Source organism: Pan troglodytes, chromosome 6, assembly GCF_028858775.2.
Source record: "Pan troglodytes isolate AG18354 chromosome 6, NHGRI_mPanTro3-v2.0_pri, whole genome shotgun sequence".
Lineage (NCBI taxonomy): Eukaryota > Metazoa > Chordata > Mammalia > Primates > Hominidae > Pan > Pan troglodytes.
In genome coordinates, this window is record NC_072404.2 from 42,094,515 (window position 1) to 42,118,239 (window position 23,725).

Sequence of the window (23,725 nt, forward strand, 5' to 3'; positions counted from 1 at the left end):
TTGTTCCTCTGAGGCCGGGCATGGTGGCCCATGCCTGTAATCCCAGCACTTTGGGAGGCAAAGGCAGGTGGATCACCTGAAATCAGGGCTTTGAGAGCAGCCTGGCCAACATGGTGAAACTAAAAATACAAAAAAATTAGCCAGGCACAGTGGCGGATGCCTGTAATCCTAGCTACTCGGGAGGCTGAGGCAGAAGAATCACTTGAACCCAGGAGATGGAGGTTGCAGTGAGCCGAGATCACACCATTGCACTCCAGCTTGGACAACAAGAGTGAAACTCCGTCTCAAAAAAAGAAAAAAAATTGTCCCTCTGATGTGGTTTGGCTGTGTCCCCACCCAAATCTCATCTTGAATTGTAGCTCCCAAGATTCCCACGTGTCATGGGAGGGACCTGGTGGGAGGTAATTACGTCATGGGGGCAAGTCTTTCCTATGCTGTTCTTATGACAGTGAATAAGTCTCATGAGATCTGATGGTTTTATAAAGGGGAGTTCCCCTGCACATGCTCTCTTGCCTGCTGCCATGTAAGACATCACTTTGCTCTTCCTTCATCTTCCACCATGATTGTGAGGCCTCTCCTGCCATGTGGAACTGCGAGTCCATTAAACCTCTTTCCTTTATAAATTACCCAGTTTCGAGTATGTCTTTATTAGCAGCATGAGAATAGACTAATGCAACCTCTCTCCTTTTCCTTTCTCCGTATGTCCCATGAGAGTATAAGCTAAAATAACTAGGGAAAAGGTGAAGTGTGGTAAATATAATATTTTTCTAAGAAGTAACGGCACTAGAAGACAAGCATGATTAATGTCCTTTTGACAATTATCACAAAATAAAAAACAAGAAACACCACAATACAAATATAATTGGGTTTTCAAGGAAACCAAGTTACATGCATATATAGCCACACACTTCATCTGAGAACCTTGGCACTGTTTGTTTCTTTTTATTATAGCTAGACACAAAATGCCCAAAGATATACAAAACAAACAATACAAATTTTAAACACTTTTACAAAGGTGAAAATATAAAGAAATGAAGACTATGGATTTATGTTTGCAAACATTAATTTCCTTTGAATCCTGTCTGGTGCTAAAACCTAACAGTTTATCAGAATTTGTATTTGATACAACTATTTTTAAAATTATAGTGGACAAAACTAATGAAATTCTAATCATCAATAGCCTATGACAAATAACTATTATAATTAAAATTAATACAATCTTCAACTATTCTCCTAAGTACTGTTGCTATAATTTTCTGTTTATTAAAACTTTTTATTTTAGGGAAAAAAACTGACCTTACTGCTATTCCTGGAAAAAGAATTAATAAACTTTCATTAAATATTCAATCTCAACTTTTAAAGCTTAAAGCTCTTTATTTCTGCTAATCTGAAACTACTTTTGGTTCACTGCTAACTTTTAAAATATCTTAATCAATGTGATTTAAGGTCATTTTGTCTGCAGAGTGCTCATGTTTTTCATCCTTATACCAAAGCAGTAAGGCAAAAAAGCAGTTCCTTTTCCAAATCAGACAAAGAAAGAGAAAATATTCATCCATTTTAAAAGTCAAGAACTAGAACTGCTGCAAATGATCCGACCAACAGGAAATTAAGGCTGCTGTGATTTTCCTTTATATTTAAATCATAAAGTAAGATTAGCAGTGCTATTCCCTGTGAAAGTTGAATTTATAACCTTTGGGCTTGAATCACAGGACATAAATATTGCCATTTCTGTTTATACGTCTAAGACACTGTTGTTTTCACAATCACTTTTGATAAGTTTTTAGATGCAATTAGAAAACACTACACAATGCTGAGAAAGTGCACAACTCTGCTACAAGGAGATACATGCTAGAGGTTTAAGAGCAGATTCTAGTGTTTGGTGAGCATTGGCACAGTCTGCCCCAGCCTGGCACACAGATGTACAGGATACACACTACCCAGCATGGCACGTAGTTGGGGAGCAGGGGCTAAGGCCTTTCAATGCTCCAAAGTGTCTGGCCCTCTATTGCTAAAAGCAAGATTCATGGTTTTGCAAGAACCTTTGGGCACCAGCTAGAGTATATCCTGTTTGCTGCAACATTCTTTTTTGAGGCAAGTCCTTCTAGATATGTGAAAGAGAAAAATCATGTAACCTCTCCTATAAAAGATTTCCCAAAATCATTTTCTAGCATGAATGTGAACCAGGCTTCACAGTATATATCTACCAGTATTAGCACCATTATTTTAGCCTGCACTGAGGTAAAGATAAACTCTCAGACAGCTTTGGGTAGAAATTCCAGCAGCAATCTTGAGTGGGGTGTTTACAGCAGCATTCTTTCTGATCATTAAGTTGTATGAAGAACCATTTGAATCCAGGTATATATATACAAGTATATACGGAAGCTGATGATAAAATACAAAGCTAGGCTAGCAGGAGAAATACAGCAAAACAGAACTCTCATTTTAAAATTTAAACTATGTCATTACTGGGTTGATGAAGTCAAAGATTTGATAAAATATACTGAACCAATAGCACAAAGCTGGCTTTATAAACCATCAATACTCAGAAATTTCTTTTTTCAGAGCATGGTCAAGTTTACTGCAGGTGCTACCCATCGACATCCAGAACCTACATTTAACCAGGTCAGTCTATTTGTCCTCTGCTTGTTACATATTCTGTTTCATAAAAAAGGTGAGTAGCCCTTCCCCAATTATTTTTTATTTGTGTAGAAAAACCTCTCTGGAATTTGTACTTATTTTTATAAAGGATGCAGTGGAAAAGACGTTAAAACTCTGTAAAAAATTTAAAAGGGTACAATATGTTTCAGCAAATGAAAACATAGTTAAGAGATAACTGGACAAAAAGAGGTGATTCTCTAATTTAGTTCCTATAAGCTGATAAGGTGAAACAATAATGTTAAAACACTTAATGAAAAATTTTCAAATTGCTTTTCCTCTCCCTTTAAAATCCCTTAACATATAAAAGAAATAAGAAAGCTGAGATATATAGCTAGCTTTTTGGAGCAACACAAAACTAATTTTTCAAAGGAGAATAATTACCATTATTTATCAAATAGAATATAACTTTGGAGTCTGAACAGCAATGGAATTCAGCCAGTCTCCAGTTGGAGCTGACCTCCATATTTAGGCAGAAGCACTAGGCCAGTGCTTACTGCTCAGGCAGAAATTTATCATGCAATTTGACCAAGAGTCTTCAAAAATGCTCAGCAGTAGTATTTTCATCTGACTCTGTCGAGATTCAGAAAATAGGAATAACTTCCCCCTGCAGCCTATAGAAACATTTTAGGGAAATAGTTTAAGATCTGTACTTAACCTAAAAATTCCGCTGAATACTGAAGACCCTTCTTCAGAAAACACAAGTAGTCATTCTTCTTTTATAAATCTTCTGATGCTAACTGCACCTAACTGGTAATATACATGGAGGCATAGCTTAGCTGTGTTTGCCAGAACGCTAATTACTATATAAGATCTTTCAGTTCCCTGTCAGTCAGTTCATTCACTTCCATGATCTTCTCTAAGTGTTCCATATATCGGCCATGGTCCTGCAGGAAATGAGGGACCCTCATGTTTTCGGTAACTGCCAATCCTTTTAAGCGATCCACATCTTCATAAGAAACCTGAAAAAAGGAAGATGAGTTAAATTAAAAATGTAATTACAATGTACATTTTAAGGATGAATTTCTTCCCTGGGCCTTAAATGAAAGTATACAGATCATTTGTCAAATTATTTTAATAGCTGCAAAGTAACAAAAATCAGTGACTTACATTTTCTTCACTGTGTTAAATAATAATGTATTTCTCTGCCCCTTATACCATGACCATATTAAAAGAGTATTATTATTATTTTTTTCCTGAGATGGAGTTTCATTCTTGTTGCCCAGGCTGGAGTGCAGTGGCATGATCTTGGCTCACTGCAACCTCCACCTCCTGGGTTCAGGTGATTCTCCTGCCTCAGCCTCCTGAGTAGCTGGGATTATGGGCGCCCGCCACCACACCTGGCTAATTTTTTGTATTTTTAGTAGAGATGATGTTTCATTAGCCAGGCTGGTCTCGAACTCCTGACCTCAGGTGATCCACCCACCTTGGCCTCCCAAAGTGCTGGGAATACAGGCGTAAGCCACCGTGCCCAGCCTAAAAGATTATTTTAAAAAGTCAAATTTGATTTAATACTCTACCTTGAACCTACTCAGTTTGTCTAAAAATTAGACATCCATACTTAATATATTTGTGTGTGAGAGAGACTCTAAAACCAAACAAGTCTTCTGGCAAAATCAAAATAAAAGAATCAAAATAACTAGAATATAAATGACATATTATTAAATTAGAAAAATTAGCACAATTATACAGGGTGAGCATCCCAAATCCAAAAATGCAAAATCTGAAATGCTGCAAACTTTTGGAGCACCCACGTGATGCTCACAGAAAATACTCATTGGAGCATGTGGAATTTCCAATTTGGGGATTTCAGATGCTCAACTAGTAAAGAATGTAAATACTCCAAAATTCAAAAAAAATCCAAAATCCAAAACACTTCTAGTCCCAAGCATTTTAGAGAAGAGATACTCAATCCATATATTAAGTTCCTATTTCTCTTTAATTTAGGATACATAATGATTTGTGATTTGTATTACATCTTCTTGCTTTTATTTTGAATTTTTGTAAAAAAGTTCACATCTTTTTAATTCTCCTATTTAAGAAGCTAGTCTCTCACAGGTACTTATATTAGGTTTAAGGATGAAGCTTTTAAAGTTCTATAAATTATCTTTATTCTTAAATTTGTTTAAGAGATAGGGTCTTTCTCTGTCACCCTAGCAGGAGTGCAGTGATGCAATCACAGCTCAGTGTAGCCTCGAACTCCTGGGCTCAAGCGATCCTTCCCATTTAGCCTCCCTACAGACATGTGCCACCATGCCAGGCTAATTTGTTTTTGTTTTTGTGGGGGGGCGGGGTCTTGCTATGTTGCCCAGGCTGGTCTCGAACTCCTCGTCTCAAGTGATCCTCTCGCCTCCACCTCCCAAAGTGCTGTGATTACAGGTGTGAGCCACAATGCCTGGCCTTAAATTATCTTCAAATTCTAAAACATAGTTGACTTTAAAAACTATAGTCTTCTGATCAATACTCTTCCAGGCTCAGTAGGAAGGCTTTAGGAAAAGAACTCAGCCCGGTGCCAGTGGCCCACACCTGTAATCCCAGCACTTTGGGAGGCTGAGGTGGGATGATCACTTGAGGTCAGGAGTTCGAGACTAGCCTGGCCAACGTGGCGAAACCCCGTCTCTACTAAAAATACAAAAATTAGCTGGGTGTGGTGGCAGGTGCCTGTAATCTGAGCTACTTGGGAGGCTAAGGCAGGAGAATCATTTGAACCCAGGAGACGGGAGGTTGCAGTGAGCCGAGATCATGCCACTGCACTCCAGCCTGGGCGACAGAGTAAGACTCCGTCTCAAAAAATAAATAAATAGCCGGGAGCGGTGGCTCACGCCTGTAATCCTAGCACTTTGGGAGGCCGAGGCAGGCGATGCATCCCAAGGTCAGGAGTTTGAGACCAGCCTGACCAACACGGAGAAACCCTGTCTCTACTAAAAATACAAAATTAGCCGGGCGTGGTGGTGCATGCCTGTAATCTCAGCTACTCAGGGAGGCTGAGGCAGGAGAATTGCTTGAACCTGGGAGGCAAAGGTTGCAGTGAGCCAAGATTGCGCCATTGCACCCAGCCTGGGCAACAAGAGCAAAAACTCCGTATCAAAAAAATAAATAAATAAATAAAATAAAAGAACTCATGTTCATATTATATCTATATTTTATGAAGGTTTTTAAAGTTTTACTATTAATATTATTTATTTGGTATTTATACCACTAAATGTAATCAAAATAGGTTTGTTGATATTGGTATGGTTTAATAATTCTTAAACTATTCTCAGTTTATTATAGGAAAGATTAAATATACTGACATTGAGAAACAAGGTTCTCATTTTAAGAGATGGTACATACAAATATGGAATAGCAGAGGAGGTATGAAAGAATCTTGTAGGGTCTGATGTGAATTGCAGTGCCCTTATGATTTAACAAATAGATATGATTTGCTCACTGAAAAGGTCTAGAAGCAAGAGTACCCCAGTAGCAAGGAACACACCAAGAACTCAGCTCCTGTTTTTAAAATACCAATTAAAAGGAAACAAGACTTCATTAGAGAAATGGCTGATCTGAGATTTGGGTAGGAAAAGTACAAACTGTGCCCAGACATTTTACTGTGTCAGAAAACATGGAGACATGTTTAAGACACAGGCACAGCCATGAAAAAGTTGAATAAAGTTAAGTCCAATTAAGTCCATAATAATACTACAAAAACGGGGAGTGACAAAGAAATATAAAAGAATTAGAAGATCTCTATTTTGTTACCACCAGTGTAATTGATTTGGGAAAAGATCAAGGGTTATTAGGGAATAGTCCATTCATAAATATCACCCCAAAGACTATTTACTAATACAATGGGGGAAAGGTACTTTTACAATGGGGAGATCTGGTGGTCACTAACTTAACCCAGGTGATCAAACACAGCAGGTTATCAAACACCCAGATGATCAAATGGAGCAAAATGACACGTACTTTCTAATGTGATGCAATGGGAAGTACACATCACTTATGTAGTATTCTTGGCAAAAATGTTTAACCTGAATCTCATCAGAAGGAAACAATCTGATAATCCATATTGTAGGAATTCTCAAGAAAACTGTGCCGATCTTTTTTTTTATTTTTATTTTATTTTATTTATTTATTTATTTTTTTGAGACAGGGTCTGGCTGTGTCTCCCAGGCTGGAGTGCAGTGGTACAATCATGGCTCCACTGCAGCCTCGACCTCCTGGGCTCAAGTGACCCTCCCACCTCAGCTTCCCGAGTAGCTGGGACTAAGGTGTGTGCCACCATGCCCGGCTACTTCTTAAAATTTTTTATAAAGACAGGGTTTCCCCATGTTGCCCAGGCTGCTCTCAAACTCCTGGCCTCAAGTGATCCTCCTGCCTCAGCCTCCCACCTTGGCCTCCCAAAGTGTTGGGTTTGTGGGCGTGAGCCACCTTGCCCAGCCCGAGTCTTAACAATGTCATGAAAAAAAAAACAGAAAGAATGAGGCAAGGGGAGACTATCACAGATTAAAAGAGATGAAGGATTATAACCAAATGCAATGTATAAATCTTGATTGGATCTCAGATCACAAAAAAGGAGCTACAGAGGACATTTTGGAGGCACTTTGGAAAATTTGAAGTGGACTCTATTTTAGATGTTATATTTAATCAATAATAAATTTCTTTTTATTATTAACAAAATCATATCGTAATGTCAGAAAATATCCTGTTCTTAGGAGATATTATGGGGGGAAGTGTTTTAGGTGCAGCTTACTTCAAAATGCTTTTATAGTTTTCAGAAAATGCTTTTTAGAAAAATATGTATACACAAATAAAAATAAAACAATATGTATTCCCAAATTTCCTATTCCTTTATCTCTTATTGACCAAAAAGAAATTTTACAATTTGGTTCTATTACAGAACCAGATTTCTTCCCTCTTGATACGACATAAAGAAAATTTGTTCTGACAATAAAGTAAAAATAGTGTGAAGCTAAGTCTTATTTAATGCTAAGCTTGAGTGAGGGGAATGCTGATCTGGTGTGTTCGGGGGCTATGTGCCATGGCTTCTACTCACCTTCCCGAGAGCAGTCAGCAGATGGAAGTCTATGGTATCTCTGTATCGGAGGATTTGAAGAATTCCATCCAAGTATACCTGGTCTTTACTAAAACACCCTGGAGGAACCAGAATAGTGTTTACTTTCTGATGTTTAGAAAAATTACTAAGTAGATATCAACCCATTCCATTTACTGTAGGAATCAGTCCTGTATTAAAAATATTCTAGTTTGCCAACATTTATTTTTATTTTTATTTAACTATCTTCATTACATAAAATGTCAGGTCTTGGGAAGTGCCAGGATGGTATGCAGACTAGAACCTTAAGAATTCCTTCTCCTCACACATCCTCCCCATTATTAAAATAACAATTCTTTCCTCACTATAGAGACTGGTAATTTTAAATATATGAGTCTTAGAAATATGATTATCCCACCTTCCCCTACTCCCACCGTTCAGTCATAACTCCCATTGTGCACTGAAGGCATCTGAGTGGGGAGGCCTGAGCAGGATAGTTTTAGAGCAGGTACATCTCAATAAAGGTAGTGGAGAGACGCAGGATTTTAGAAACTCCTGGTATTTAGAATATTAATAATCCTCACCCTCCATTAAACAAAAACAAACTGTGGTTTTAAAGCATAAATTTTGACATTAGTTCCTCTCTATGTAAACAACTAGAACTAGATTTTGGAGAGCATGTAGGTTTAAAAAATAGAAAAAAAATGGATAAAGACATGAAAAGTAGAACATTTCATGAATCTGAACCTAGTTAGAAAAGGATGTTCTGTTTACACAGTGAACCTTTTTCCCATCCTGACATAATTTGTGTAATTTTTAAAAAAATTTTGCTCTATTAAATTAATTAAAATTCTACCACATGGAGTCACATATTAAGGAATTATTGTTAATTTGGTTAGGTATGCTAATAGCATGAGGATGATTTAAAAAATTGTCCTAATCAGAGATGCACATTGAAATATTTACGGGTAAAAGGACATGATGTTGGAATTGGCTTTAAAATAGTATAGGAAAACGAATTTGGAAGAATAGACGAACCACAGTTAAAAAATGTTGATAATAGCTATGATCAGGTAATATATTACTGGAGTTCAGCATATTAATCATTCTTTTGTATACATTTGAAATTTTCCATAATAAAACATGAAAAACACAGAAGTATGTGAAAAAAAGAAAAAAAGGACTAGTCTAAAAATGATGAGCCTCCACGGGGTGGGTATCAAAGGCAACATGGAAGCCCTGTGCATCTGGGTACAGAGTACTAAAATCCAGGCAAAGGAATCTAAAAAGAACACTCAAAAATGCCCTTGAAAAAAAGAGTACAAATTAAGAAACATTTGTTTAAAAGTCATTTTGAATTTCAGGTTAGTTCAGTATATCAACAAATTTTCTTCTAAGAGTATTGAGAAGAGTATTCTAAGAAATGGCAGACACGTTGCTTATCTGAAATCCCGCCTGGAATTGGCTATGCACACATGAAAGACAGGAGAGAGATGTCCTTCTCTTTCCTGCTTCCTATCTTACCTGCTCCTGGCTCTAAGGCACTACGCTGTCATACGATTACAACACTAGTATGAAATGTTAATGTGGGCTGTGCTAGCAACATAACCATCACTAATTTGAGTAAGTATTTACCAAGCTCCAAATAAATAGTTTAAAAACACTCAGGCCAGGCATGGTGGCTCATGCCTGTAGTCCCAGCACTTTGGGAGGCCGAGGCGGTTGGATCACCTGAAGTCAGGACTTCAAGACCAGCCTGGCCAATAGGGTGAAATCCCATCCCTACTAAAAATACAAAATTAGCTGGGCATATTGGTGCATGCCTTCAGTCCCAGCTACTTGGGAGGCTGAGGCAGGAGAATCACCTGAACCCAGAAGGCAGAGGTTGCAGTGAGCTGAGATCGCACCACTGTACTCCAGACTAGGTGATAAGAGTCATACTCTATCTCAAAAAAAAAAGTAGAGACTGCCTCTCTAGATTCTGCCTCTCTGGGCAGGGCATCTCTGAAAGAAAGGCAGCAGCCCCACTAAGGGGCTTATAAATAAAACTCCCATCTCGCTGGGACAGAGCACCTGGGGGAAGGGGTGGCAGTGGGCGCAACTTCAGCAGACTTAAACGTTCCTGCCTGCCGGCTCTGAAGACAGCAGCGGATCTCCCAGCACAGTGCTCGAGCTTTGCTAAGGGACAGACTGCCTCACAGCAATAAAATGATCAAAATATTGATACATGCTACAACATGAATGAATTTTGAAAACATGCTAACTGAAAGAAGCCCACCACAAAAAATCACATATTAGATAATTCTATTTCTATAAAATGTTCAAAACAGGTAAATCTAGGGATGAAAAGAACACCAAAAGCAGTTGCTTAGAGCTGGAGAGAGGGGAGGAAATGGGGAATGAATGCTAATGGGTATGGGTTTCTTTTGAGGTAATGAAAACATTCTGGAATTAGACAATGGTGATGGTTGTACAACTCTGAATATTCTAAAAATCACTGAACTCTACATTTTAAATGGGTAAATTGTATGGCATGTGAATTATATCTCAGTATAGCTGTTTTTTAAAAAGTCAAAGACAGAGAAAGCAAAAAAAGCAAAAAAAAAAAAAAATGTTAACAATAAGTGAATCCAGATGAAGGGTAGATGGGTGTTCATTCTAAGATTCTTTCCATATTCTATAGGTCTGAGATTTTTCAAAATTGAGCTGGGTAAAAATAATGCTAAGAAAATGTGGTTTGGGAAAACCAGTTCTGACCTCAGGTAACAAAGATTTAATTTTTTTAAGTAAGTGAATTTTGTGATTCAGGGATTAGGATATAAACAAAATCACTAGACAACTAGTCAGTAAGTCAGAAAACCTACAGTTAAGGGACACCCACCTGGTTGGGAAGTATCAGTCCATCCCCTCTTGGCCCGTACACAATAATCCCATCTTGTATTGGGGTCCTTGACAAACCTGCCAATATCTTTGAAGAGTTCACAAAAAGACATTTGGCTGGCTTGATAAACAGTGTAGTAGAGGAGGGCAGCCCTCCATAAAAAAGGGTCTTTTCTAAACAGAACACTGTGAATGCTTGCTAGTCCTTCCTCTGTGGGATTATTTGGCTTTAGCTCATGTTTTTTACGTCCAGTCCAACTGTTCCATGGCTGCTGGAGGTTGTTAATACCTCGAAAATAATGTGTACCTATGGAGAAGAAAAGTTACATGAAGAAGAAGAAATGCCATTCTTGTTTTAATTCTTCCCCCAAAGTTAGATTCCATCAACAATCCTAAAACCAGCCAGGCGCGGTGGCTCATGCCTGTAATCCCAGCACTTTGGAAGGCCGAGGCATGCGGATCACTTGAGTTCAGGAGTTGGAGACCAGCCTGGGCAACATGGTAAAACATGTCTACCAGAAATACAAAAAATTAGCTGGGTGTGATGGTGTGCACCTGGGGTCCCAGCTACTCAGGAGGCTGAGGTGAAGAGGATCACTTAAGCCTGGGAGGCAGAGGTTGCAGTGAGCTGAGATCCTGCCACTGTGCCCAAGAATGGGCGACAGACCGAGATCCCATCTCAAAAAAAAAAAAAAATTCTAAAGCCAAATTGATGTGTGCCTACAAATCAAAACAAAGTAGAAAATGACCTGATCCTAACATCTCTTGGGTGTGAAGGAGTACACTGCCTTCAAAAGGATCACATGTCTCAAGAGAGGAGGTATAACCTTTATAACAATTTACTTTTTTAAAGAGAAGAATCACAGACTTAATATTTGAAAAGAACCTCAAAGATACCTTAATTCAACCCCCTCAGTTTAATGTAGGGGAAATCTAGAGCAGCTAAATGACTTTCCAGGTTCAATACACCTAAACACTTCCCTTAAAAAATCTAGTTTGAAATGAGACATAAATACATTAGCTTCAGTCCAAGTGAAGCTCATGACTTCTTGCTAAATTTTCTTCTACTAAGAAAATAAATACTACTAAGAAAAAACCCCTTCTAAAAGAACATTTCTTTAGAGCTAATTCCTGATATTACAAATAAACAAATGGAAAGGATTGCCCCTACCTATTTCATGCCTCAGCATTCCCTCCAGCCAATGCTCACGTGCAGTGGACACATTGATAGTCAGAGTCGGACATCCATTTACTACTGTCATTGACGCTCGGGAAAGCAGGTCCTCAGTGAGATGAACTACAATCTAAGGGGCAAGAGAAAAAGTACACAGACATAAAACAAAACATAAAGGTAAGGGGAGAAGCTTTCATAGAAAACAATGGGCCTGTAAATTAACACTTTTTTGTTTATAACCACCTTAAATCTCCCAGAAACCAAGAAGGAATGTGCAGCCAAACCACCTGTGACCCTTCTAATTTTGACCCTTTGGGAACTCAAGAAACTTCCATGAGTTTAAGGGAAAGTAGATGGCTGTGCTGAGGAAGACACGAAGGACTTAAAACTGTACCTCTGAGGTGTCGTAAATACGCTCCCTGACTAAACTGATGCAGAAGAAGATACAGGTGCCAGAATCCAGCTCATTGGCAGCACCAAGGCTTTGAGACTGACCACTAAGAAGACTAATAAGAGAGGCTTCTGGGGCAAATCTCTTCATTAGCAATTTTCATAAAGTAATTCATCTAATCCCACAAGTTATACAGAAATGGCAGTAAGAAAAACAAAAAGACACTGAACACATCAAAACAATTCAATGCAACAGGAACTTAACAGTATTGAGTAAGAAATCTGGGCGACTAATTTAATGAGTAAAATAGTTGGGAAAACAAAATCTACAGAAAAGAACTACGACTAGGCTGGGTGCAGTGGCTCATGCCTGTAATCCCAGCACTCTGGGAGGCCAAGGCAGGCGGATGACCTGAGGTCAGGAGTTCGAGACCAGCCTGGCCAACACGGCAAAAACACTGTCTCTACTAAAAATACAAAAATTAGCTGGGTGTGGTGGCTGGTGCCTGTAATCCCAGCTACTAGGGAGGCTGAGGCAGGAGAATCACTTGAACCCAGGAGGCGGAGGTTGCAGTGAGCCGAGATTCACCACTGCACTCCAGTCTGGGCAACAGAGCGAGACTCCATTTCAAAAAATAAAATAAATAAAATAAAATAAAATAAACTATGACTGTCAATGACAGTAATTCCTTGTGTTCACTCGCAATTCATACCTCCCCTAGGCAGCCTTCCTTCATCATGTACTTCCTAACGTGACTCCAGATTCGAGTTTTAGAGAGCAAGCTACCACCAGTGGCTTGTTCAAATTTTTCATAACTTCCATATTTCTGTAAAGTCAGTTCCATAATATTGATAGACTGTAAAAGAAGGAGAGATAATGAAAGTAAACAGCCTCATATTACTTTTAGATGTCATAAGCTAGCTATGTTATTTATTGTGACCTATTCTAGGTTTATTGATTTCCAAATTAAACTGCAACTGAAGTGCCAAACTTTTCTAATCCTAAACAACTGCCACTCATTTTCGCAAATTTGTACAAATGCCTGTACACTTTAGCAATACGAACTCTTCCCCTGTGTTCATTTCTCCTTAACATGCTGACAGAGGGCTCAAGAACTGCGTATCTCAAGTGCTAACATCTGATAGGCTGAGAAACTGGGGAGAGGGGCTCCTGGCTTCTCTAAGATAATTTGGTGGTTTGGCAGGAGAACTCAGAGTGGAAGGTATGTCTCCACGCAAGTCAATAGATTACCATTGCCCTTTGAATGAAAAAAAAAAATTTCAAAATTTTAAGAACACACATAAGAATCAATCAGTCTGACCCCAAAAACTGTTGAAATAAAAAATTTAAAAAAATTTTTTTAAAGAATTGGCCAGGCACGGTGGCTCATGCCTGTAATCCCAGCACTTTGGGAGGCTGAGGCAGGCGGATCACTTGAGGCCAGGAGCTCAAGACCAGCCTGGTCCACATGGTGAAACCCTGTCTTTACTAAAAATATAAAAAAATAGCCAGACATGGTGGCACATGCTTGTAGTCCCAGCTACTTGGGAGGCTGAAGCAGAAGAATCCTTGCACAACCCAGGAGGCGGAGGTGGTGGTGAGCCGAGATCGCGCCATTGCACTCCAGCCTGGGCAACAAGAGTGAAACTCCATCTCAAAAAAAAAAAAAAAAAAAAAAAAAAAGCAATCAGTCTTCTGCAACAATCTATCTATTTTCCTGGGCTACTCTTTGGCAGAAAACAAATTCTCAACATTAATAAAAATATCTTTATCTTTCAGTCAAGGCAGGATATTATCTACTTTTCATTCTTCATAAATTTTTGCAGCAAAGGAATAAGAAAGTTGAGATATTTTTTCACATATGCACAAATTAACACACATATGCAGAATGGAGAACTAAAAATAACTGGTAAGGAATCACAAATTATCAGTATCTATGGGAAAGTCATAGAAAGGAACACCTGAGGAAAAAGAAAATTGCTTTTCAAAGGCCTTTTGGGAAAAAAAGCTACAAAATTCAACTCTATCTTACATGAATTGTGTAAGAACCTAGGGAATTCATATACATGTCATATAAAGTCTGTAGTTTCTGAGCTGTCAGACTAGTAAAGAGATTACATGTACAAGATCTGGAGTTGATGCCATGGCTCTGTCCTCTTCTGGCTGTGCTATCATGAGCAAGTCACTAAACTTGTTTATTACTATTATTATTATTATATTATTATTAGACTAGTCCAGTGCAGCAGCGAGAAAAGGGAAAGAGTAGAGCAAGGAGTTTGACCTGTAACTGATGTGAACAATCAATTGAGATAACTCACTACCTTATGACTGGCCTCAGCCTCCTCATTTGTAAATGAGGATAACAATAATAACATCTACTTCATGGTTTTATTGAGAAAATTTAGTTAACCTTTATAAAGCATGGTGTCTGTGACATAATAAGTAGTCAATACATATTATCTATTATATCATCATTGGTATGTTACCACTGAGGACTAAACTCTGATCTTTGTTTTCCTCTCTTGCCCAAATTCCTATCTAAAGGGCCAGCAGGCTCATGCCCTTTAAACCATAAAATCTCATAAGATGGGTCTTATTTAACCCTATATAGTGTGGCTTACTTTCCAACCTGACTCTGGCATAACATCACAAGACTGATAAAGAAGGAAATAAAAATATTTTACCCCAAAATATGTTTCTTTGCCATATGTTGAAATGGCCCTGCAAAGCTCTTTTGTGGGGGTAAATTCTGCATCTGTTGAATCTCTATAACATAACTAGACCTTTCCCTTTCCAGGCCCTCCCAGTCCTGAAGACATCAACTGAGAGTCTAGCACCTTTTTAATGTATTTATATATTTTTGTTTCTCTGGATACAGTATCTTGCTCTGTCACCCAGGTCGGAGCACAGTAGCGCGATCATGGCTCACTGTAGACTCAACCTCCTGGCCTCAAGGGATCCTCCCATCTCAGTCTCCTGAGTAGCTGGGACAACAGACATACACCACCATGCTGGCTAATTTTTAAAATTTTTTGTAGAGACAGTCTTGCTGTGTTACCCAGGCTGGTCAATTCCTGGCCTTAAATGATCCTCCCACCTCCACCTCCCAAAGTGCTGGGATTACAGGTATGAGTCACCATGCCCAGTCTCTAGCAACTTTTATTTTTATTTTTAATTAAAAAAAAAATAGAGACAAGGTCTCACTATGTTGACCAGGCTAGTCCTGAACTCAAGGTCAAGTGATCCTCCCATCTCAGCCTCCCAAAATGCTAGGATTATACATTTTAAAGGTTTGAATAAGAAACATTTGTCATCTATTATCTCTAAGGGTGGCCACCTATGAGACTTCATCTATGTAATAAGAACCTTGGCCTCTAGCCTCCCTTAACTTAAACCAAATACTCCTTTCTATTGATTCCAAGTTTTCAGATAACTTAACTCTTTCAATCAACTGCCAATCAGAAAATCTTTGAATCCACCTATATCCTGTAAGCCCCCTCTTTGAGTTGTCCTATCTTTTTAGACCAAACCAATGCATTCCTCACATGTATTGATTGAGACATAAGATGTTTCCCTAAAATGTATAAAACCAAGCTGTAACCCAACCACCATGGACACATCTTCTCAGGACCTCTTGAGACTATGTCTCAGGCCATGGTCCTTCATATTTGTCTTAGAATAAACCTTTTTTTTAAGTATTTTTACAGTTTGTCAACACCATTCTCTATAAATAACACCACTGTAGGTAACATGCCTGAAACAAAAATTACAAGAAAGCTCACATACTGCAAGTCATAATTCAACATATATATCACTAATTGAAAAATATACATTACTAATAAGCTAGGCATATATCATTAAGTTATCATAATAAGAAATGGCTTCAATAGGCTTTGCCTGGCTTCTGGTCCCAAAACTGTTACTGAAAGCCTTGCTATTCAAAGTATAGTCTGAAGGCCAGCAGCACTGGCGTGGCATGGGAACTGGTGCCAAATGCAGAATTTTGGCCACTTACCACCTTCATGCCTATTGATTCAGAATCTGCATTTTAACAAGATCCCCAGGTGATTCAAGTGCATGTAAAATGTGAGAGGGATTTCAGAGAAGGGCAAATACAAGTGCTCCAGAAGCTGATTAATCCATATGACAACTAAGACAATTAAAAGCACAAATTAGCATATAATTAAAAACCCATTTTAGCAGATTAGCATACTTTGCATACACTAACCTAATAGTCACCAGTTATCCATGTATCAAAGAGTGAGAAGAATGTGACAAATGTGGCCTGAAGAATTGCAGAAGAGAAGTGGTACCTTGTATTAATATATTGAACTGTGAAGACTTAAAAATGGTTAAAAATTATCTCTAAGAAGTATTATGATTTCTGCTTATAGATCTTTTTTTTATTTTCTTGAAACGGAGTCTCACTCTGTTGCCAGGCTGAGGTGCAGTGGCACGATCTCGGCTCACTGCAGCCTCCACCTTCCAGGTGTTGCCCAGGCTGTTCTCAAATTCCTGAGTGATTCTCCTGCCTCAGCCTCCTGAGTAGCTGGGATTACAGGCATCTGCCATCACGCCCGGCTAATTTTTGTATTTTTTAGTAGAGATGAGGTTTCACCATGTTGGCCAGGCTGGTCTCGAACTCCTGGCCTCAAGTGATCTGCCTGTCTCGGCCTCCTAAAGTTAGTGCTGGGATTATAGGCATGAGCTACCGCGCTTGGCCTGCTTATAGGTCTTTTAAAGCATGTACTTAATTTCAGATAAAATTATAATAGCTTTTCTAAGGCATATGCTTACTCAGTAGGAAAATGTGGTTATCTTGTTATTTCTTGTAGCAAATATAAAAGTCTAGAGAATTATGAAAAACTTAAATACACGTGTTCCTTGTTATCACAGATCACAGAATGAATGACTAAATCAAAGAATGGATAAAAGCAGTGGGATTTTTGTTTGTTTCTTTGCTGAGGGAATGCAATTCTTCTATCACAATGGTACATAACAGCATATCACCTCCTTTGTTTCATCTTGACTTGCACGGCACCACCATAGTGTCAACACTTAATGGGAGCTACATCAATGTTCCTAAAAGGCAATCTTAATATTCAGCTTTAACTATTACATTATATTCAATCACTCTTCTCTGAATGTCTAGCCTTTCATTATCTTTATTGATTCTTTTCTTCATCAGTTTTTCAACTGGTCCAACACAGACAGACTTATCAGTGATCTGCAGCATCCTTCACTGATCCTAAGAAGTAACCTCCCCCCATCTGCATTATAATATCCTACAGCATAGAGATAGCGACAGTAGCTGAATTGGTGGAAATAAGTTCAAGCTTGAAGAAAGAAATCACGTTGAATGGCAATAAGTCAATCACTTCATCAGTGAATATTTTGTTACAATGATTTCTGCTTCCTTATACAACTTCTTAACTGCAGGCCAGATATTTTGAGTCTAATCCCAATTTTGGAAAATGGAAACAGTAGCTTTAAAAGGCACAGGGAAGCTTGGAGGAATATACTGAAAGGCTGAAGTTCATGTCTGGGAATCAGATGATTGATGGGTTACACTGATGTTTATTATTTGTATTTTTTCAGAAGTTTTAAAATTCCTCACAATATGTAATATGTTAGTGCTATGATCAGAAGTAAAAAGTTATTTTATTTTAAAAGGGAGAAAAAAGGTAGTTTATCCGCTCCCCCTAGAGTTCAGAGAATCAATGTTTACACCACTTGAAGAATCAGGCATTCACACACCTGCACATGGGTAACACTTTTAGAGGCAATAAATTTCATGTCAAACCTCTCTCTTCTCCATTATATCATCACTTATGTTAATAATAAAAATACATCTCCCAATATTATAACTCCAAAGAAAAAGAATGGGTAAGAAGAAAAAAGAGATGTGATACATTGCATTCCGGGATATGTGGTTCCCTTACTTGAAGTCCTATAGCCAAAGGTAGACTCCTGATTGTAATACATCATGGGAAATGCAGGTTTTAATTTTCTGCATTGCTATAATCTGAATATTTATGCCCCACCCACATTCTTATTTTGAAATCCTAACCCCCAAGGTGAGGGTATTAGGAGGTAGGGCCTTTGGAAACTGATTAGGTCATTAGGGTAGACCCTTCATGACTGTGATTAGTGCCCTTATAAAAGAGGCCCCAGGGCTCTTTAATACAGTGGCTCATGCCTGTAATCCCAGCACCTTGAGAGACCAAGGTGGGATGATCACCTGAGGCCAGGAGTTCAAGACAAGACCTATGCAACATCTGCCTCTAAATAAAAGTGGCCCCAAAGAGCTAGCTAGCCCCTTCCACCATGTGAGGACACACAGCCTTCTAAGGTGCCTTCCATCAGAAAGAGGGTTCTCATCAGACACCAGATCTGATGGTGCCTTGATTTTGGACTTCCCAGGCACCAGAACCATGAGAAATAAATTCTGTCATTCATAAGCTACTCAGTTTGTGGTATTTTGTTATAGCAGGCCAAATGCATTTTTTTGGACTAAGACATGCATTTCCTGGAAAATGGTCTAGAATTTACCTTAGATTCTTTAAAACACTAACTTTCAACTTTTGTTTTTAGCAGAACCTTTTTTCAGACAAAATCTCACAGAACTCCACCTTAAACTTTAATTGTCTGTTAGAAAATATTTCAGTCTTTGTGGAAGCACTAAAACACACAATGTTTTGGTGGAGTATAGTTTGTAAAACACTACATAGGTCTTTTTTTTTTTTTCTGAGATGGAGTCTCATCCTGTTGTCCAGGCGGGAGTGCAATGGCTTGATCTCAGCTCACTGCAACGTCTGCCTCCTGGGTTCAAGCGATTCTCCTGCCTCAGCCTCCCAAGTAGCTGGGATTACAGGCACCTGCCACCATGCCCAGCTAATTTTTGTATTTTTAATAGAGATGGGGTTTCACCATGTTGGTCAGGCTGGTCTTAACACTCTTTCATCTTTGTTCTCATAGTCATACTAAAATACTGCAGAACACCACCACATGAACGTTTAGCAGGTCCCTAAGCTCAGGAGCCTGGACCAGGAAGCTTAAGAAATCAACTCTCAGGAAGTCAAGACTCTGAAGACTCCAGTAGAGAGATGACTCCTTATGCCTGTCTTCAGACCAGTCTTAAGCCTGGATCTGGTGCTTCTTAATCACAGATGAGTAATTTTTTTGTTTGTTTTGGAAACAGAGTCTCCCTCTGTTGCCCAGGCTGGAGTGCAGTGGTGCGATCTTGGCTCACTGCAACTTCCACCTCCCAGGTTCAAGCAATTCTCCTGCCTCAGCCTCCTGAGTAGCTGAGACTGCAGGTGCATGCTGCCACGCCCATCTAATTTTTTTGTATTTTAGTAGAGACAGAGTTTAACTGTGTTGCCCAGGCTGTTCTTGAACTCCTGAGCTCAGGCAATCCGCCTGCCTCCGTCTCCCAAAGTGTTAGAATTATAGGCGTGAGCCACTGCGCCCAGCCACGGATGAGTAATTTTTACAAAGATACATGAGCTCTGTGAAGAACTGTGATGTTCCAAGGAAATAGGAAGCATTACCCTGAAAACTTAAATGAAGAACATACCTCTGAAAGAATATTAGGTTAAACCAGATGACACTGCCATCTTTGTAGGTCAAAATGATTAAGTATGAATAATTTAAAATGGTCCAACCTAATACATTCTGCAGGAAACCAATAAAAATTTAGAAAGTAAAAGCTTCATCTTACAAATTAATAAAACCAATAATAATCTTCAAAAATGTTCTTAGAAGCCAGGCATGACAGCTCAAGCCTCCCAGCACTCTAGGAAGCCAAGGTAGGAGGACCACTTGAGGCCAGGAGTTTGAGTTCAAGACCAGCCTGGTCAATATAATGAGACCCTGTAGGAGAGGAGAGGAGAGGGGAGCAGAGGGGAAGGGAGGAGAGAGGAGGGGAGGGGAAGGGAGGAGAGAGAAGGGGAGGGGAAGGGTGGGGGGAGAGGAGGGGAGAGGAGGGGAGAGGGGAGGGGAGGGGAGAGGGGAGAGGAGAGGGGAGGAGAGGGGAGAGGAGGGGAGAGGGGAGGGGAGAGGAGGGGAGGGGAGAGAGGAGGGGAGAGGAGGGGAGGGAAGGGAGGGGGGAGAGGGAGAGGTAGAGGGAGAGGGCAGGTGGAAAGGAAGGAAAGAAGAGAAGGAAAGAAGGAGAGAAGGAAGGAAGGAAGGAAAAGAAAAAGAAAAAAAGAGAAAGAAGGAAGGAAAGAAAGTAAAGGAAGGAAGGAAAGAAGGAAGGAAGAAAGAAAAGGAAAGAAAATAAAATGTTTAAAGAAGTATAAAAAATTATCTTAGGAAAAGAGAAAAAAGGTCAAAATGAGAGGGAAGGTGAGACATGTGAAATGCATATGGCTAATATGAAGTCTGTTAATTATAAAAATGAATAAAAGAAAACTAAAATAAATGGTTCAGAGAAATACTCAAAATTAAGGCAACTTTTCTTAGCAATAAAAAGACCTGAGTAAAACTGATCAGATGGCCACTTCAGATCATTGGTTGCCTGGGAACACGGTTCAGGGAAAGACAGTGACAGCAATATATACCTAAAATGAGTAAATTTTATTGTCTGTAAATAAATAAAACTATTTTCTTAAAAAATGCCATTATTTCTAGGTAAGTTAATAAGAAGAGAAGCACTCTGAGACACATCAGGATGTCTAGAATAACCTGCACTGAAAAAGAAACATTCTCCTCTGAACATCTCACTAACTAGCCTCATTCCCACAGGCTGTAGGCAAAAAGCTCCCTAGAGTAAATGACTAACAAAACTGTTTCTCTGAAATAAAAAAGTCCAATAAGGAACAATCTAAATATTCAAGTTAATTACTATATACCTATTATATGAAAAATATGCAGGCACTGAAATTGATGCTGACATAAAAAATGTTGATGGTTTTTAATGATATGAGAAAATGTTTATGGTAAGTAAAGTGAAAGTACATTGACCACAATTATGATCATTAAGCATGGGAAAAGAAAAATACTCTCAAAGGTCAATAGTGGTTACCTGTGGGTGGTAGAATTATGGGATTCTTATTCTCCACACTTTTCTAAGTTTTTATACTGAATATAAACTACTTTTCTAACTGGAAAAACAAATGGTTAAGTGCCTTCTACTTTGGAATCTCCTGGCCTTTCTATTCACTATCTAATTACCTTTTCCCATTTGCCAGGTAGGCATTGATATCCCTTCTCTGGAGTATTTGCATTTAACAAAGAAATACATGAAATTGTTTTTAAATCTTAAAAATTCAACTAATATTTTTCTATAATAGATTTTTAGGTAGGGATGATTGTTAGCAGGAAAACAGTTGGTATATTTTGCATTCTTGAGGTTAACTCATGGAACAGAGAGCCACTTCCCTAAAAATCCAGCCCAGATTTGCCCACAGATATCAAATATATTCTTTGCTTCCTTCCAACTCTAAGAATAGCGACATAAGTAGAAAGCAATGTAACATTACAAATTTTCATAAATCAGTTTTAAAATTCCTAGAACCAGAACATCTTAATGTACACACACCTATCCCTATTGTCCAGGTCTCAGCCTCCTAGTCCACATGAATCTGACTTTGGACCTTTGTGTACATCTTAAAATGTACTTGGCCAACTCCTCCATTACCATTACCTTGTTAGAAAATAGTATAACGGAATCTACTCTTGAGTTCCACAAGACACACTGTCAGGTAGGATAACACTTCTTGCTAAAACTGATGTGAAACAAGCAACCAAATACATTTTTGCCTTTTTAAAAACATTGAACAAAAAAACCCATATTTTTACTAAATTATTATTATCTCTATTCACAAATCAATCATTTCTGAATCTTTCCCACTTTATAGAATGAGAATATATTTTTAAATTTTTAAAAGATTTTTCTTCACCAGAAGCATACAGTTGAAGAAGAGAATATTTTAAATAAACCTTTGCATATCTTATAGGCATCAAAACAAATTGATTTTCAGAGACCTGGAATCTAGAGCAAAGAGGAAATAAAAGCAAAATGAGTAATTGTTCTCTCCTCATCTGAATGTCACTTACAATGCCACACAAAATAGAATAGCACCATTATTCATATTACAGATCTGTCATCTCAGGATCCTGAAGCACTTTTATTCTCCTCTATTAAAATTAGAACAGTATGTAATCAAATTATTTTCAAACAATGGGGCTGGGACAATTGGATATCCACATTTAAAAGAATGGAGTTGGACCTCTATCCCATATCATATATAAAAATTAACTCAAAATGGATCCAAGACCTTAACCTCTTAAGAGCTAAAGCAATAAAACTCTTAGAAGCAAGCATAGGCATACATCTTCATGACCCTGGATTAGGCAGTGGGATCTTAGATATGACACCAAAAGCACAAACAACAAAAAGATAAGATGGACTTCATCAAAATTGTGCTTCAAAGGATACTATCATAAAAATAAAAAGTGACCCAAAGAATGGGAGAAAGTGTTTGCAAATTTCATATCTGATATCTAAAATATATAAAGAACTCCTGCAACTCAAGAACAAATAACTCAACTGAAAAATTGGCAAAGGATCTGAAATAGGCAATTTTCCAAAGAGGATACACAAAATGGCCATTATTAACCATCAGGGAATTGCAAATCAAAAGCACAATGAGATACCACTTCACTCCCACTGGGATGTCTATAGAAAAAAAAAGGGCTGATGAGAACGTGGAGAAACTGGAATGCTCACATGCTGCTCATGGGAAACTAAAATGGTATAATCACTTTGAAAAACAGTCTGGCAGTTCCTTAAAAGGTTAAACATAGAGAAATTATATGTACTAACAAGTCCACTACTAGATGTGGACCCAAGATAACTGAAAACATTTGTCCATAAAAAATGTGTACACAAATGTTCATACAGCGTTATTAACAGCCAAAAAGTAGAAATAACCCAAATGTCTATCAAATTATAAAAAAAATAGAATGTAGTATATCCATACATGGAATATTATTCAGCAATAAAAAATGCTGATGCATGCTAGAACACAGCATGGATAAACTTTGAAAACATTATAATAAGTGAAAGAAGCCAGTCACAAAGGACCACAAGGTATTGTATGATTCCATTCATATCAAAAGTCCAGAACAGGCAAATCCAGAAAGTCAGAAAATAGACTGGTGGTTGCCTAGGGCTGGAAGGTTGGTGAGATGGGGAATGATTGCTAATGGGTACAGTGTTTCTTTTTGAGGTGACGAAATGTTCTAGAATTAGTGGTTATAGTTGCACAACTCTAAATACATTAAAAACCACTGAACTGTACTCTCTTTATTTTTATTTATTTTATTTTACTTTTTTGAGACAGAGTGTTGCTCTGTTGCCCGGGCTGGAGTGCAGTGGCACGATCTTGGCTTACTGCAACCTCCGCCTCCCGGGTTCAAGCGATTCTCCTGCCTCAGCCCCCTGAGTAGCTAGGATTATAGGTGCCCGCCACCACACTCGGCTAATTTTTATATTTTTAGTAGAGACAGGGTTTCACCATGTTGGTCAGGCTGGTCTCAAACTCCTGACCTCATGATCCACCCGCCTTGGCCCCCCAAAGTG

At 38.5% G+C, this 23,725-nt stretch overlaps 1 protein-coding gene across 7 annotated transcripts in view; it reads right to left on the reverse strand.

The window, feature by feature from the left end:
* Positions 1-926: 926 nt before the first annotated feature.
* MATCAP2 (microtubule associated tyrosine carboxypeptidase 2) overlaps positions 927-23,725 on the reverse strand; it is a 65,802-nt gene continuing 43,003 nt past the window's right edge. For 4 of the 7 annotated variants that reach the window (XM_063815310.1, XM_519042.8, XM_009452898.5 and 1 more), the window contains 5 exons: positions 12,848-12,991; positions 11,742-11,874; positions 10,572-10,877; positions 7,694-7,791; positions 927-3,617 (listed from right to left, as the gene is read on the reverse strand). In XM_063815310.1, the coding sequence (XP_063671380.1) occupies positions 3,459-3,617; positions 7,694-7,791; positions 10,572-10,877; positions 11,742-11,874; positions 12,848-12,991 (840 nt within the window). In that variant the 3' untranslated portion in view covers positions 927-3,458. The remainder of the gene's footprint in view (positions 3,618-7,693; positions 7,792-10,571; positions 10,878-11,741; positions 11,875-12,847; positions 12,992-23,725) is intronic. The other 3 variants (XM_003318257.7, XM_003318254.6, XM_003318256.6) reach the window with 1 other exon arrangement.